Source organism: Silurus aristotelis, assembly GCF_946808225.1.
Source record: "Silurus aristotelis genome assembly, chromosome: 17".
Classification (NCBI taxonomy): Eukaryota; Metazoa; Chordata; class Actinopteri; order Siluriformes; family Siluridae; genus Silurus; species Silurus aristotelis.
Genome location: NC_139590.1, coordinates 3,028,258 through 3,045,581, shown reverse-complemented (window position 1 = coordinate 3,045,581; position 17,324 = coordinate 3,028,258). Strand labels below are relative to the sequence as shown.

The following is a 17,324-nucleotide window of genomic DNA, read 5'->3' as shown; positions in this document are numbered from 1 at the left end:
TCTTCCCTTCTTTTCCATGTGATGTTTTCTCAGTCCTCACCTGTGCTGTCTTTCTTTCTTTCTTTTTTTCCCCCTTTTTGAATAGTGTTCTTTTTTGTAAAAACTTTTCCCAATTTGCTACTTAATTTGTCCAAAACTTTTTGTAATATTAATATTAACAATTACTGAAATGTTATTCAACAGATGAGTTATAATTGTGTTATAAGACGCAGAGCCAGAAGGTGGCGCTATATGTCTTTCTAATTACAGTTTAAGTTGTTGGGGTTTTTTTTTTTTTTTTTTTTTTTTTAAAGCACCAGCACAACAGGACAAATTTCTTGTACATACAAACCCTGATACTTGGCAATAAAGTTGATTCTAATTCTAATTAACTTACAATTTACATAATAATAATAATAATAATAATAATAATAATAATAATAATAATAATAATAATAATAAAAACAATAAATAACTGGGTATGTGTCTGTTTTTTTTTTAATTTACTTGCATTCGAAACCAACACGTTAGCAATAACATTTTAAAATATAACATATATATGTTACACATTTTACATTATATATAACATTTTATGGTAATCAGCAAAAAAACAAAAAAACAAAACAGCTTTGCCATTGACTGTTACAGTATATAGTTAACAGCATATAAATATATATATATATATACTTGCATGTTTTTCCGTACAAAAATCATAAGATGTTGCTAAAGACGAGGTAAAAAGACGAGGTATCAAAAGTATGTTAATGAGGATAATCTACACCTTCAGACCAATCGGAATTGAAAAAGTACCCGTTCTGCATTATAAATAAATGAGTAATAATATATTAAATGTTAAAAACACAACGGTGCTTCGTGTAGTTAAATGCAATGATGAGGATGTAAAAACCAGAGAAGCCAAAAACAATTTTCTGAATGCTATTAATATGATTATATTAACTGGGATGTTGTTCTGATCTCACAGTATCTTGAGGAACAGATTATTCAGCACATGCTTGTACACGTGAGCGATCCAGTCAGTGGAAAATAAAATATGTTTCAAGTTATGTCAAGTAACATTTACATATGAACTTACACACACACACACACACACACACACACACACACACACACACACACACACACACACACTGTATATATAGTATGCTCAAAGGTATTGGGACACCTGACATTTCCACCCACTTGTGTGACAAAGCTGGAAGGACACAATTGTATAGGATGTGTACAACATCGGTTTTAGTGGAACATCTCCTGCTATAGACCCTCAACCCATCACCTTTAAATCTCCACAAGCACACACAATAATCTGGTGGAACATCTTTTCAGAAGAGTGGAGCTTATTATAAGAGCGAATAGAAACGGTGGAATAAGATGTTTAAAAAAGCGCATACTAATTAGGTGTCCACAAACCTTTGTCCATACAGTGTATATATTTGTAGCTTTCTAGCCCACTTCATTCACCCCAGAGGGAAATCCAATATATACATATATAAATTCAATATATAAGTTAGATAATTCATTATTGTGCGTCATTTCCATACGGGTCTGTAGTATAAGAGAAGGCACCAAAGTTGTGGTTCCCATGTGCCTTCACATCCATCACTTCTCCTCGTTAGTGCTGTGGCTGATGATCCGTTTCTCAGGACTGATTATCCAGTCGAGAGCCGTCGCCGCTGTGCCGTCGCCGCTTTGCTGCGAGAAACACAGGAACGCGGACCATACGAACGCCGAGCAGCCCATGAACACCGTGCGCAGGAACGGCGGCACCAACAGGAAGTTCACAAACTGGACAAAACAAACCGATTAGAAAATGTGAATATTCTCATCAGTACACAGTGAAAACGCACGGCTGAGGCACTTCAGAGTATCATTTATCCAAAACTATTTCAACTATTCAAATATTTTACCAGATGGACTTTTGGTTCTTTATAGAATGAATTTAAGTGATGGTTTTTGTACTTTGGTTGTCCTTAATTTCATTTCAATCATGTCAGTTACTGAGTAAAGAAAACAAATGCATAAAAATAACGCAAGCGGGAAAAAAATACCTCACTGATTACTTTGTTTTGCATTGCTTCATTCAGTTTCGCTACGTTTTGCTTAGTTTTTTTTGTTTTGCTTTGTTTTGCTTTGCATTGCATTTTGTTTTGTTTTGTTTGTTTTGCTTTGTTTTGTGTTGTTTTGCTTTGTTTGTTTTGTTTTGCTTTGTTTATTTGTTTTATTTTCTGTTTTTGTTTTTGTTTTGTCTTGTCTTGCTTTGTTTTGTTTTGCTTTGTGTTTTGCTTTGCTTTGCTGTGTTTTGTTTTGTTTTGTATTGTATTGTCTTGCTTTGTTTTGTTTTGTTTTGCTGTGTTTTGTTTTGTTTTGCTTTGTGTTGTCTTGCTTTGTTTTGTTTTAATTTGTTTTGCTTTGTTTTGTTTTGCTTTGATTTATTTTGTTTCGCTATATTTCGCTTTGTTGTTTTGTTTTGTTTTGCATTGTTTTGCTTTGTTTTGTTTATTCATTTATTTATTTATTTATTTTATTTTTGTTTTGTTTTGTTTATTGCCCTTTTATTTGTAAAGGTCTTCCTTCAATTCAATTCTGCTTGAGTAGAACATTTGATTAGTTTTTCTACCTGTGGTAATACACCGAGTGAAGCCCAAGATTTTGAAGATTCCTGTTATTTTTGCTAAAATTGAAAAAAATTATATTTATTCTATTTCATTCATTCATTCATTCATTCATTCATTCATTCATTCATTTCAGCTCATATGCCCTCGATAAAAATGTCAGTCGTGGAATATTTTCCGTATTCGAATGTCTTAAATTAGTAAGTAGTGACATCACGTCTGCCCTTATCTGTCCCGTCTGTCCCTGTTGACCCAGCATAATATAACCCTCTTTAATCTAGTCCTGTTTTTCCTGATACTCTCTCTGAATATACACATAATTTCCTGTTAAGCTCATCCTTTTGTCCTGGTTGTTCATTTCACTGCCTGGATTTCCACCTCAGTGCTCAATGATTATTACTGAAACACAGTCTGTGGACGCCTGAGCATGAAAATGTTATTTGCTTTTCGAACATCCTTTTCGAAGGTGAGGTAAGAGAACCTGGGGTGCAGTCCAGATCTTCCACTCCAACCCATGTAAAGAATATCTTCATGGAGCTAACTTTGTACAAAGGGGCATTATCATGCTGGAACAGGGTTTGGGTCTCCTAGTCGAAGTGAAGGGACAAGCCAGGTGTCCTAATACTTTTATCCATATTGTGTAAATGAGTTCTAATAAACACGGCTAATAATCTAATATTGCTTCGAAACAAAATATGTACCTAGTGAGCTGGATAAATATTAGCTAAAGTATTTTATTGTGTAGTGAAGCACTAGGAGGCGTGTGTTCAGGAGCAGAAGCAGAGCACAAGCGTGTTGACTAAATAAGATGAATGCGTGTGTTCAGTTCATACAACATACCTGCATAAAGGGCCAGTACATGAGTCCCGACTGAAACACAAAATAAACATAAATTGAGTCCATAAATATCTGTAAAATGATGTCTGTACGTAACATTACAAGACAATCGCAAATATATAATCCTCACTTTAATGTCACTTTCTGTGTAATCATCGATTTTTTCAAAATAAGTGTTGGTTTTTACATCTTACCTTATATGTGTTGAAGAATTTTTCCCTCCAGGTCTCAAATATATCCTCTTTACCCTCCAACAGACTCATTCCTGTGGAAAAAAAAACAAGAGTGGTCTTTTTTTTATCCTTCTTCATCTAAGAAAGCAAAAAATGTAAATAAGAACAGGAGGAATGAAGATTCTAGAAGTCCTGTATTTTCATTTATATTTGGACTTTTCTCCGCATTGAGTATTGGTCTTGGTCTTGATCGAGAGTCATATGAGGAATTATTGCTTATGTCGATTTTTTTCACATGGACAAAGTGTGATAAGAAGTAATTCCTTCATCCAGAAACACCTAATCTGGCTTTCATTTGAGCTCGATTTTGGTCTAAGAGGACCACTGAACGGTGCTCTTGTAGTTTAACACTAAGGGTCTTGACAATGGTGGTCTGGTGGTGGTTTCTGGTTTATTGGTGGTCTTGATAATGCTGGTCTAATGTGGTCTTGGACTTGAGCGTGAGGGTCTAATGGTGATTTTGGTGTTAACAATTGTGATCTAATGTTGGACTTGATAATAATGGTCTAAAGGTGGTTTTGGACTTGACACAATCTTGGACTTGACAGGTGGTCTTGGACAATGATTTTGGTCTTGACACTTGTGATTTAATGTGGTCTTGGATTTGACAATGGTGGTCCAACTGGGTTCTAATTTTGACAATAATGGTTTAATGGTGGTCTTGATCTTGACAATGATGGCCTAAAGGTGGTCTTGAACTTGACAGTGCTGGTCTAATAGTGGTCTTGGACTTGACAATGGTGGTCTAATGTTGGTCTTGGATTTGACAATAATGGTCTATTGTGGTCTTGGACTTGACAATGGTAGTCTAATAGTAGTCTTGATCTTTACAACGATTGTCTAACCTGGTTTTAAACTTAGCAATGGTGGTCTTGACACTGGTGGACTAATGATGCTCTTACACAGATAGAAAGATAAGCTTAAAAAATGTAAATAAATATTTTAGATAGAGAATATAAGCAAATTTGACTGTTGTTATTTAATATGTATGTTTGTATGTATGTATATATATATATATATATATATATATATATATATATATATATATATATATATATATATATATATATATATCCTTCAGCTTTCTCGAGGTATGGCAGTGAGAACATTGACTTCCATGCAAAAATGTACTTTTGGTCCACAGCCCTTAATTAAGTTTGAGGTGTTTTTTTTCTTCATAGGAAATAATGTGTGAATCTCTGTTGCATTACAGTTTTAGCCTTGAAGAATTGTTCAGATGGAACACCGGTGACACTGACGGCATTGTAAAGGCTCGCCGGGAATGAATGACCTTCTCACATAAGCGTGAAAGACTAATCTGTGATTATAGGTTTACGCTCCAACACCACCTTTACAGAGAGCCAAGCAGGAACGAAACAAAGCAGTCTGACATGGAAGAAGATGATCATTTGCTTAGATGCTGATTTTTGATGATTTGTAGTAGATAGCAGCAGTATCAAGCTTAAGCACTTTTCCTTGCCACTGGCTGGCTTATTAGAGATAAGATTTATATTCATAGTCTATTTAATTCTCTAAAGCTGCTTCAGGAAAATGTCTATTGTTAAAATAAGAACAATTTTTGTACAAATAAAAGTGAATTAAACTGAATTAACCACCAACTGCTCCATTATTTACTGAGACAGAGATCAGTGTGGCTTCCAAATGCTGTTAATGTAAACTGTCCTTTTCCTCCTTGCCCATGTGGTACCAGCAAGGATACATCTTCTGCAGCTCAGGTCTATCATTAGATATCAAAAGCAGCTGATTTACCTATAAGCCACACCACATCTACCCTGTTCCATTCTCAGATAATAAAAGTACTAAACTGTGATTTGAAACCATCAGAGTGAAGCTAATTGTGATGTTGAATTCAATGAATGTACCATCAATTATTTATAAATAGACTACACTCTCATTTCCCGGTACCTGATATAAAAATGTACCTCAAAACACAAGGAAAAGTACCTTTTTTCAGTCTTTTTTTTGTACTGACTCTCAAATAAAGGGAACAAATTGTACCACTGGTGAACCTTTACAGCTTTACATAAACATTCATTAAAAGTAAGCTACATGGATTGTCCCAGGTAAAATATACAAGCTGTACCAAAAATGGTACCACCCGCCACTGCGACAAGGAAACATACCGTACCTACATTTTGGAGAAATTTCTTAATTAGCTTCATCGGGGGTCTTTAAGGGAAATAATGTGAACTATTATCAAAGTATAAAGATACAAAGCAAAAGTGCAAGTGTTGTAGTTTGGGATACTGTTTATATTTAGCTTTCTATTGAACTGAAACTCACCTACTCAGACCTTAATAGCCATCGATGAGCCTTTTACACTAACACATAATGACATTTTCACCACATTTGCACCATCTCGGGTAAAATATACCAAAATATTTCTGCTTGTACAATAGAAAGAAATCATCCACTATTTATGTGCTTTTGTTAATTTTTAAATGTATATTTATACAAAATAAACATCTGCAAAGACAATGTGAAGTACAGACTGGTCTTTATTATTTTTTAAATATTTTTTATGGTCCATCTGTGGATGTTGAAGTCCTCAATATTTTGTAAAAGACTTGAGTATTAAGGATCTTGCTCAAGGGTCCAGCACTGTGGTAGCTTGGGATTTGAACTCATGACCTGATCAGAAGTCTAAAATCTTAACCAATGATCCTTTCATAAATGTCGTTAATAAGAAAAAAAAGCACTTGGAAAAGGAAAATGAAAAGAGTATAGCATTTCAAGCTTAACTTTCAGAAATCAGTGTACGATTCCGTCTTGATGTTGGGTTAACAGGAAGACAGAGGTCTCTAACTACCAGGACACGGATGTGGAAGTGTTGCTACTGGGTTGTCAAGTACGTTCTGTGGAAAATGCCTATAGATATGACACGGTGTATATATATATATATAAACAACCAGTAACATACTTTCCACACACACTTCACCGGCCGGTCCATAAAAAAAGATTTTCCAGATGAAACTGGTCCGTGGTGTACAAAAAGGTTGGAGACCCCATGCTTTACAAGGTCCATTCTTTTGTTTTTACAGCTTTCTGAGGACCTGAAACTCTATATTCCCTAAAAGCTAATACATGCACATCACACGCAGCTTTCCAGGTAACCAAAGATGGTTCTACCCACCAGATCTCCAAGGACAGGACAGAGCAGGACATTTCTGGTACAATAGGCTACATCAGTTGCTTTACTGTATTTTTGAAGGTCTGAAGGTACTGAAGATACAACGAAGAAGAAGGTAAAGTGTTGTCTTAAGGCTTTCTGAGGGGTTTAGCATGCTTAGTAGTGACGCAGTAGGATTACAGCAGGTCTCAAGTGGAAGCAATGTCTGCTTTGGTTTGGTTTTGATGGTTAATTGGTTTGGTTATTAATTGGTTGGTTATTAATTGATTGTAATTGTCATTTGAAGGTTTAAAGGTTCCTGGGTGCGTCTCGGACTCACCTGTGTAGAAGACGCTGGTGGATAGAGGCGAGGAGAAGCTCTGATCCAGCGCTACCTTGGAGAGCAACATGGATATGGACCTTCCCGGGAACCGGCGCTCCAACGCGCTCAGCCAAAAGTAGTTCCAGTTGCCATGGAAACAGAACGCCACCAGCGCCACGTTCCGCGTGCGCCGCCAGTCGATCTCGGCGCCGTGGCGGCGCGTCACGCGCTGGTGGACCAGGTCCCCGCCGGCGTACAGGGTGCCGTACAGGGACACGTTGGCCAGCCACGGGAACACCTTCCTCATTCTACCAGCTGGAAGAAGAATCGAAAAGCGGTTTGGAGTCTCTGAGCTCTGCTGAGAGATTTATGAAAGCCTGGTGTGGGAGTGTCTCAAACCGTGGATCACTTCCTGTCACCTTGCTGTCATGGATGAATGGATTAAACCTGTGTGCATCACAAACATGGTAATCACACGTGATCACGCATGCGGGTATCCCATCATACTGAAGATGGAAAAACTATTCATTTGTACAAGTGGAAATTGTCTCAGAGCAGCTTTACACAGACACTGAGGTTTTACAAGAATAAATAAGTTTAATGCCTATAAGTCTGCTCCTTATAATAGATGCTCCCTAAAGCACTATCTATCTATCTATCTATCTATCTATCTATCTATCTATCTATCTATCTATCTATCTATCTATCTATCTATCTATCTATCTATCTATCTATCTATCTATCTATCTATCTATCTATCTATCTATCTATATATAAAATTTGTATCTGAATAATGTAGGGACCTTCCCTCACAAACTCTTTATCCCTATTAAAATAAAGATCTCCACTTCAAAATCGGTCATAGATCTTACACCTGTGACCTTCTCTTGAGCAGATTCTGTCAAAATGCATCTTCATTATGTCCTTTTTTTTTATGTTGAAGAAGAATCCATTCTACACTTGTTTTCACACAGTCCATTCACAAAGTCTTTTTGGTCAGAAGTTACTCTGCTACTATTCCTTCTCTCAGAATGAGAGGTAACTACATTTCAAGGCTCTTCTCTGTTCTGGCACCGAGGTGGTGGAATGAACTTCCCCTAGAGTCCCTGATTATCTTCAAGCGACGACTGAAGACCCACCTCTACCTGAAACACTTAAATTAGCACTTTCCAAGTTTGTAGAACTCAAGAGTTATATTTATATTAGTAATCTGGTGTACCAGTGTAGATTTATTCATTACTACAGACTCAAAGCACTTTTGTACGTTGCTCTGGATTAGGGCGTCTGCTAAATGGCACAAATGTAAATGTTGTTGTAAATAAAAAAAATCTATTGTACAATTTACAGAAGCCATTAAGGATGTTTATTGTGATTATACTGTTTAGTTACTTGGTCTCCTGGGTACATTTCATATTCACAAAGTCAAAGCTCTTTATTGTAAACCTAATTTTAGATTTTTCTCCTCTGATATTACGTCTCATTTTACCTCCTTTAGGTTCATTACAGAATCTTTAAATTCAAAGGCCTCAAAAACATATTCTGTTCGTGACTCCATTATTAGAAACATCTAATATTTATAGCATTAAAGTAAGTAAATAAAGTAAATAAAGTAAGGTCCATAAATCTTCTTCTTCTTCTTTCGGTTGCTCCCTTTAGGGGTCGCCACAGCGGATCATCCGTCTCCATACCCCCCTGTCCTCTACATCTGCCTCTTTCAAACCAACTCCCTGCATGTCTTCCATAAACCTCCTCCTTGGTCTTCCTCTTTTCCTCTTTCTTGGTGGCTCCATCCTCAGCGTCCTCATCTCAGGTCTCACCACAGTCCTATAAACTTTCCCTTTCACTCTCACAGATACTCTTCTATCACAAATCACTCCTGCTGTCACTCTTCTCCACCCACTCCACCCTGCCTGCACTCTTTTCTTCACTTCTCTAACACACTCTCCATTACTTTGCACTGTTGACCCCAGGTACCTGAACTCCTCCACCTTCTCCACCTCTTCTCCCTGCAACCGCACCCCTCCACTGCCCCCCCTCTCATTCACACACATGTTCTCTGTCTTACTCCTACCGACTTTCCCCTTCTCTCCAACGCGTATCTCCACCTCTCCAGGCTCTTCTCAACCTGCTTACTACTCTCCCCACAAATCACAATATCATCTGCAAACATCATAGTCCATGGAGACTCCTGTCTGACCTCATCCTTCAACCTGTCCATCACCACTGCAAACAGGAAAGGGCTCAGAGTCGATCCTTGATGCAGTCCAACCTCCACCTTAAACCAGTCTGTCGGTTCTACTGCACACTTTACTGCTGTAACACTGTCGTCATACATGTCCTGCCCCACCCTCACATACTTCTCTGACACACCTGACTTCTTCATACAATAAGTAGGTAAGGTCTATAAATCTAAAATATGAAACAATGAGTGGGGAAAAAGAAGGTACTGCTTGTCAATATATCATCGAGGAAAATCTTGTCCATTAGTTTATTGCTTGTTTTTATTGCTACAAATGATCCTATAACAACTAGAAATATTGTAATCTATTGCAAATTTACATCATGTTTATTTGTGTACGTTTTAATGCACATGAATAGAGAAACGGTTTTGCATGCGATTTTATTTACTTTGGGGTTTTCTCCTGCATATAAGTCTTTTATACATGTGCTTTTGTGTGTATCCTCCATAAAAAGCAGCCTTTTCTTTTTAATGGACTTTTTAGACCAGTGCTGTGGGAAAAAAAACGCAGAGAGGTTTTGATTCGGTGGACCAAAAATGGACCAGCACCCTCTTACCTCAGCGACCTCATCACTCCTCGCTCTGCACCACGATGCGTGAGATCTTCTAGCATTGCTTCTCTGGTACCACCTTCTCTCAGGATAAGAGGTGGTGGAATAAACTTCCCCTAGATGTCCAAACAGACGAGTCTCTGGGTATCTTTAAGCGACAGGTGAAGACCCACCTCTTTCTGAAACACTTAAACACTTTTCCAGGTTTGCTTTGTCTTTGTTAAAAAAAAAAAAAACAATCCTCCAAACAAATTTGTAGGCTGATTTATCTTACGTTGTAATCTAGTGTTCCGGTGTAGATTTATTCATTGCTAGCGCTTTTGTACATCACTCTGAAAACATATATAAAACTAAACACCATGAATGTAATTGTAAAAATGTGTTTAATGGTGTATCTCTCTGAGAACACTGATAATCTCATCACACATTACCATTATGAATACTACATCTGGAGTACATCAAATCGCATATGGTATTTGTTTGATTTATTGAGATCCACCACCTTGAAAGTGGAACTCCAAACCTAAACAACTTTATGGCAATTATTTTGGCAAAAATTTTTATTTATTAAATATCTTCTTCTTCTTCTTTTGGCTTCTCCCATTAGGGGGCGCCACAGCGGATCATCCGTCTCCATACATCCCTGTCCTCTACATCTGCCTCTTTCACACTAACTACCTGCATGTCTTCCTTCACCACATCCATAAACCTCCTCCTTGGTCTTCCTCTTTTCCTCGTTCCTGGCAGCTCCATCCTCAGCATTCTCCTACTGATATACCCCATGTCCCTCCTCTGCACATGTCCAAACCATCTCAATCTCACCTCCCTCACCTCGTCTCTAAAACATCCTACATGCGCTGTCCCTCTAATAAACTCATTTCTAAAATTTATTAAATATATAATTGTAAATTATACATTTATATTTGTCCTCGAGGGTTTTTTTTCTAAATATTGTCTCATATTGTGTCATTTAAATCCATTATAATTTTTATCACCCTTAAACCAATCCAAATCATACAAAGCAATGTTGCTCATAAATACACATTTGCTACTGATTTCTTTAAGGATACTCATTAAGATCTGGATGAACTGACGAATCATCACGAAAGGTGGCTCCATGGATGATCTCCCTTTAGAGACTGGGAGAGTACTGGAAGTCATCGAGGTGCTGACGGGGGTTGACACGTGTTGCAAAAGCTTGTGCTTTGCTGCTTGGCTTAATATTAACGACAGTTAATCTGAGTTACCTAAAAAAAAGCATAGGTGCACATTAAAATTATTTTTAAGATTTTACTGGACCTATTGGAAAAACAGGCTTCTTCACCTGAAATCAAGAATTTCAGTGTTATTGCTTTGACTATTACGTTCCAACAACAGAAAATATGTTTGAAAAACACATACTTAGCCATAATTATCATATTCCACATTACTTTGAGTTCTCAGTACATTATTATTCTGCACCCATTTTCGTGTTTTATTCTTAGAAAGATTGTTGCATGTTCAAAATGAGAGGTTGGAGAAATGTTATATTTTTGGTTTCAGATTATTAAATATATATTTATTTATTAAAAAAATTTTTTTTACAGAGTTGTATTGCAATCTAAAACGATTTTTGTACTGATATTCTGCAAGCCTTTTGTTAAATACATTACATTTATGTGTTTACCATAATATTGCAAGCTTTGTCCAATAAAACCAAAATAAAATGCTGCTTTTTACTAATTCATTAGTACAAATGTTTTATGAGTATGTTTTATGTTCTGGAGCAGTGCTGTAGACCATTTTTATTCAATAGTTCTAAAATAAAATATGAAGTTAGTTTTCAATATAATAACTAAAATTATTATCTTTTTTAATGTAAAGTAAGTAAAGACACAATATTTTTACTTAGCAGATTCAATTGTAGTTCAAAAATCTTTTAATTATAGAACGTTGAGTGAAGTCATATTTATGAACATAAAACAAAAGCTTTCTCATTCATTTTACAAAAAATGTTAAATTCACTTGTCAAGTTCAATTTACTTAAAAAGTGTGACCGTAAAATGGTGTATATGTATTTTAAGTAAATCCAACACATAATTTTTTACCAGTGTGGATCCAAGGTTTGATCTTAAGCTCATGTTGAGTTTTTTGTCTTTCCTCAGGGATTCACCTTGTCAGGAAAAAAGTACTTTTAGGAATCCATTTGTGAATTTTTGAAGTAGTAAGGTGCACCATTTAGGGGTAAATAAGGAGAAATATGTTTCCTAGTGTTATTGATTAAACAATTCCAAAAAAGTTGAGACACTGTGTAAAGTGTAAATAAAAACAGAATGCACTTTCCAAATCTCATAAACCCATATTTTATTTACTATAGAACATAGAACACATATTAAATGTTTTATCATATTTCTAAACTAAAGATAGGCAGAGTTTCACCAACTTGTCAGACTGCAACAAATTTGGAACAATTTCTGAATAATGTTCCTCAACATTAAATTGCAAAACAATTGAAGAGCATTTACAGCAAATAAAATCATCCAAAGTTTCAAAGGACCTGGAGAAATATCTGTGCACGAGGGTCAAGGACAAATATAAAATGGCCGTGATCTTCGGGGTCCTCAGGCGTTATTACCTTTTTAACAGTCATGATTCTGTAATGGAAATCACTGCATGGGGTCATTAACACCTCCATAAATCACTGTCTGTGAACACAGTTTGCCGTATCATTCACAAATGTAGGTGAAATCTCTATCATGCACAGAAGAAGGCATTACGTGAACATCTAGATACACCGCCCACCTCTCTGGGCCAAAGTTCATTTAAAATATACTGAGGCAGAGTGTAAAAGTGCTCGGTGTTCAAATGAATCAGAATTTATTTTTGGAAACCATGGACAGCACGTCCTCCAGACTAAAGAGGAGAGGGACCATCTAGCTTGTTATCAGCGCTGATTTAAACAGGTCACTTGTCTAATGGTATGGGAGTGCATTAGTGCCTGTGGAATGGGCAGCTTGTACATTTGGAAAGTCTCCATCAATGCTGAATGGTATATGCAGGTTTAAGAGCAACAAATGCTATTAAGAAAACGTCTTTTTCAGGGAAGGCCTTGCATATTTGAGCAAGACCATGCTAACTGCATATATTATAATAGCATGACTTTGTAGTAGAAGAGTCTGGTGCTGAACTGCAATCGAGACCTTTCACCATTTGAAAAAATATCATGAAACAAAAAACACAACAAAGAACACCCAGCACTGTCAAACAGTTGGAATTCTGTATCAGACACAAATTTGACAACATTCCTCACCCAAAGTGTCAGTGACTGCTCTCCTCAGTTTCCAGATGTATAGGAACAAACGACGTGATGCTACACGAAGGTAAACTCGGCCCTGTCCCAACTTTTATTAAACGTGTTGCAGCCATCAAATTAAAAATGAGCTTGTTTTTCTCTTTAAAATTTATTTATTTTTAGTTTATACATTACACGTTATTTTTTAGTGTTGTTTATTGTGAATTGAATATGGATTTATGAGATTTGCAAATCATTGCATTGTGTTTTTCTTTACATTTTTCACAGTGTCCCAACTGTTTTTGGAATTGGGGTTGTATGTCCTTTGTTTGGGGGAACTACATATGGCTCGAAAAGTCATAAAATCCAATATGTTCCTCTGTATGTATACCAGTGTAATCTGTACTGTAGGTGTATATCTTATTCATGGTGTCTTCCTGTTTTACACCCAGATCTTCAGTGAACCTGTTTTATATTCAGTAAAGCACTAAAACACTGAGCTGTGGCACTTCGCCCAGTCTGTGCCCTGACAGAAAATTGTCCCTGGTTTGGACACACCCTGTAGGTCAGGTTTAACCAGACTTTTTTTTTTTTGCTCAAAAAGTGTGACGTATTCAAAACTCGGCCAGGTATAGAACAGGTGATATTTTGTGTACACATTACAGAAAGACCAGGATGGGATCAAGATTTTTATATTCAGCTTTATATCCCGTCCTTCCCAATGAAAGTCTGAAATGGTGTCTTTTCTTGATTGACGTCTCAGCGTGAAACACCATCACTTCACAGCCGTGTGTACAGTATTTTATCTGGTTTTGAAAATGATTCTGTATACATGATATAAATTCCTTGTAATCCAGGTACTGAAGATGATTGAGGATCTGTTGAGCAATTAGTCTAAAAGCCTCCATGTCTGCAATCAGCACTTTTATCCTCAGCAGTTCCTCTGGAATGAGCAGTGATTCGGAATGAAGCCTTCCAGCGAAGTTAATCGAATTTCGCACGAACAAGTCTTGACTCTTGTATACAGATATTCAGTGTGTAAATGTTCTCCTTTGCTTAAACAGCAAATAGAAGTGGAAATAAGAGAAAAGTGCAAAAATACACAGAGTGTGAGGCTGAGATACAATAGTACTGAGTTCAAAGCTGTTAAGAGTTTTGGAAATTGTGCAGTCCCACGCATATCATAAAACACCCCCCCAAATATGCAAATTAGCACTTAATTAATCGTCTGAGACCTAATGTGAGTCTTTCACTAAATATACTCCTCAGACTGAAAGTACTCGAGGAGTTTTATATATATATATATATATAAAACTCCTCGAGTATATATAGTTTGATGGCCAAAAGCAGAAATGATCTCCTGTGGTGCTCATCGTGGTTGAATGAGTCTGTCATTGAATGTTCTCTTCACACTGACCCGCAGCTGTTCCATGATATAGATAATAAAGGTATAGATATATTTATATATTCATGCCACACTTATATATTGCTAATATCTCGGGCAATTATGTGCAATAATCTAATCTAGTACAATAATAATAATTAGTTACATGTGCAATAACTGTTCTAACTCTTATTGTGGCCTGACCTTCTGTCATCTGTTTTCACTGCACCCACATATTTTATTCACTTAATATATAACTTAATATGTATATTTATTTTTATCTTTTATTAAAATTATCTTTACTTTAATCTTTTACTGTGAGCAACTGCAACCGAACGATTTCCCCTTTTTCCAATATTCTGATTCGGATTCTAAATGGGGAGAAATCATTTGCATATTGCATCATAGTTCAATAAGGAAAACAAATGACGTCAGTATTATATCATCGGTTAGCTTTTATTGTAATATTAGGATGAAGGTGTATATGAGTGATTTGCATATGAACGATAAAATGAAGAGGGTTTTTTTTTTTTCCTGATATGCAAATTAGCGTGTATTAATAATCATATTTGTATATTATGAAGAAATATGTAATAGGCTATTAAAATTGTTTTTACACAATATAATATTTGTTATATATATTTAGCTTTTACAGAAGTCTGCATGTTTTATATATATATATATATATATATATATATATATATATATATATATATATATATATATATATATATATATATATATATATAAAAACAAAAAAAAGGGGAAAAAAAAGCTTGTGTTCATTCGTCACGGGAGCGCGCCGGGGTAGTAGGGGGCGTGTCCTGTACGTGCTTACGTCGCAGCTGCCAGCACACCAGGAAGTGCGGTTGAAAAAAATTGCTCTACACAAATTAGCCGAGAGCGAGGAAACGCCAAGAGGTTGGATTTATTATTATATATTTTTAGGTTTCTTTTTCACGTTATTAATCATTTCTTATTTTCAACCCGGAAGGAAGCCGAGACTTTATCGTTCTGCACGTTGCCGAGGAAGGTCTAATTCTAAGAGGTATGAGATGAACGCAGGAGAGCTTGACTTTCCCTGAAGGTCCGGTTCATTAGATAAGATTAGATTAGATCAGATCAGATTAGACTAACATGCAAGTGAGACACGGGGGAGAATCTGGAATTAAGACAAAGCTCTGGATGTCATCATTCTCTAATGTTATATCAGATGTGCAGATTTATGGGGTGATGACATGTGGGGGAGGGGGGGAGGAGCGGTGAAGGGGTTGGGCAATATGATCATATGATGCCAGGTATCGTGATGAGTGACGTCACGATAGGCCTTTCCAAACCCATGTCGGTATTTATGTCTAACACAATGACGCAATGAGCTGCAGGCTGTAAAATCGTGCTAAAGATGTCAATCCACTTGGCTGAACAATCCAGGTTTGGTCTAAACAGCTGCTTGCTAAAGTGCTTGAGCTAGTTAAACTGGTTCACCTTGATCTTCACCAGCACAGTGGGTCGATGCAATCTTGTGTACATGGTTTCTATACTTGTCAGGGTGGGGGTTCCCTCGGGGTTGTCTGGTTTCCTTGCAAGTTGCCGATGTCCAGAGACGGGTTTGGGTGAGGCTTACGGTTTCTCGGCATTCACAACGACCCTGATCAGGATCTGTGGTTTCTGATCATGAAACGAGCAGTCAGTCTCTCAGAATGATCAGGAGTTTTGGGGGTTCAAACCCCGGCATTGCCATGCTGCCACTGTTGGGCCCTTGAGCAAGGCCCTTAACCCTCCGGGGACACTGTATCATCTCTGACCCCGTTTCCTAACATTGCTGGGATAAATTAAGAAATTATTTTCTCTATTCTGTAATGTACATTTTTGGTTAAACAGTCTGTCTAGCTCAGGTTACTAGTTCAAATCGTTGGCCACAACAAGCTGCCACTCCTGGGGGCCCTTAACCCCGTCGCTACTCAGCGGTATAAATAGCCTAATATAAGTCACTCTGGAAAAGGATCTCTGCCAAATGCCATAAATATAGAAAATTGGTGATGTGATATTTTAGTGAAGAAGGTGATAGATGAGTGGTTAGAACTTCTAATAAAAAGGTCATGAGTTCACATCCCAGCCCACCCCCAAGCCCTTGAGCAAAACCCTTAATTGTAAGTCATTTTGGATATAGATATCATATACCAGCAGTGATCTCGGGGTCCCTTCACAAATATTGTCCCTCCTTACACTACTGGAGACGATTTCAGAGAACTCTAATGGTGGACACCCTGAACGAGGGTGATCCAGGCAACGTTTAAAAATGCCCATCAGCCAACATTGCATGGATTTGGATAAAGGGAGAAAACCTGAGTACCCGGAGAAAATCCATGATAACGCAAGACGATACAAATTTAATGTTCTCAATTCCTGGATGGTTCATCAAACATTAACCGACGTGCAAAGCTGATTTACTAAACCAACCAGCATGCAGGATATGCAGCTGAAACATGATTGGCAGCCATGTTGGTTCCATTATTCAAAACCTCACATGCCAATTGGTCCATATTATTATTATTATTATTGTTATTGATAATATTTTTCATCCATACGTGCAGAAGTTACGATGCAAAAACAAAGCAAAATCGTTACTTCTCGAAATACTTATTACAACATAAAATTCAACTAAAATTAAACTACAGAACAACTTGAAAATTAAAAATAACTGTACTGGATAATGTGAGGAGTTTGGTGACTTAACACTGCAGACTC

The 17,324-nt window shown here is 36.9% G+C and overlaps 2 protein-coding genes across 14 annotated transcripts in view; one reads left to right on the top strand and one right to left on the bottom strand.

Moving 5' to 3' along the window:
- Window positions 1-461: 461 nt before the first annotated feature.
- Window positions 462-7,534, bottom strand: mpv17l (MPV17 mitochondrial membrane protein like). Its single transcript, XM_083567079.1, has 4 exons — window positions 7,150-7,534; window positions 3,641-3,711; window positions 3,450-3,479; window positions 462-1,782 (listed from the first exon to the last, which is right to left on the bottom strand). Exons 1-4 carry the CDS (start codon window positions 7,436-7,438, stop codon window positions 1,597-1,599), a joined length of 576 nt encoding a protein of 191 aa, XP_083423205.1. The 5' UTR covers window positions 7,439-7,534; the 3' UTR covers window positions 462-1,596.
- A 7,834-nt stretch (window positions 7,535-15,368) lies between these two features.
- The window catches only part of pdxdc1 (pyridoxal-dependent decarboxylase domain containing 1), a 28,930-nt gene continuing 26,974 nt past the window's right edge, over window positions 15,369-17,324 (top strand). For 5 of the 13 annotated variants that reach the window (XM_083566875.1, XM_083566879.1, XM_083566884.1 and 2 more), the window contains exon 1: window positions 15,369-15,497. The gene's annotated coding sequence lies outside the window, so the exon portion shown is untranslated. Of the gene's footprint in view, window positions 15,625-17,324 lie in introns of all 13 variants that reach the window. The other 8 variants (XM_083566874.1, XM_083566883.1, XM_083566876.1 and 5 more) reach the window with 6 other exon arrangements.

Coding starts and splice junctions, on each gene's coding strand:
- mpv17l (XM_083567079.1), bottom strand. CDS start 7,438: ATGAGGAAGGTGTTCCCGTGGCTGGCCAACGTGTCCCTGTACGGCACC. Junction 3,480..3,640: donor AATTCTTCAACACATATAAG/GTAAGATGTAAA, acceptor TTTGTGTTTCAG/TCGGGACTCATGTACTGGCC. Junction 1,783..3,449: donor TGTACTGGCCCTTTATGCAG/GTATGTTGTATG, acceptor TGTTTTGTCCAG/TTTGTGAACTTCCTGTTGGT.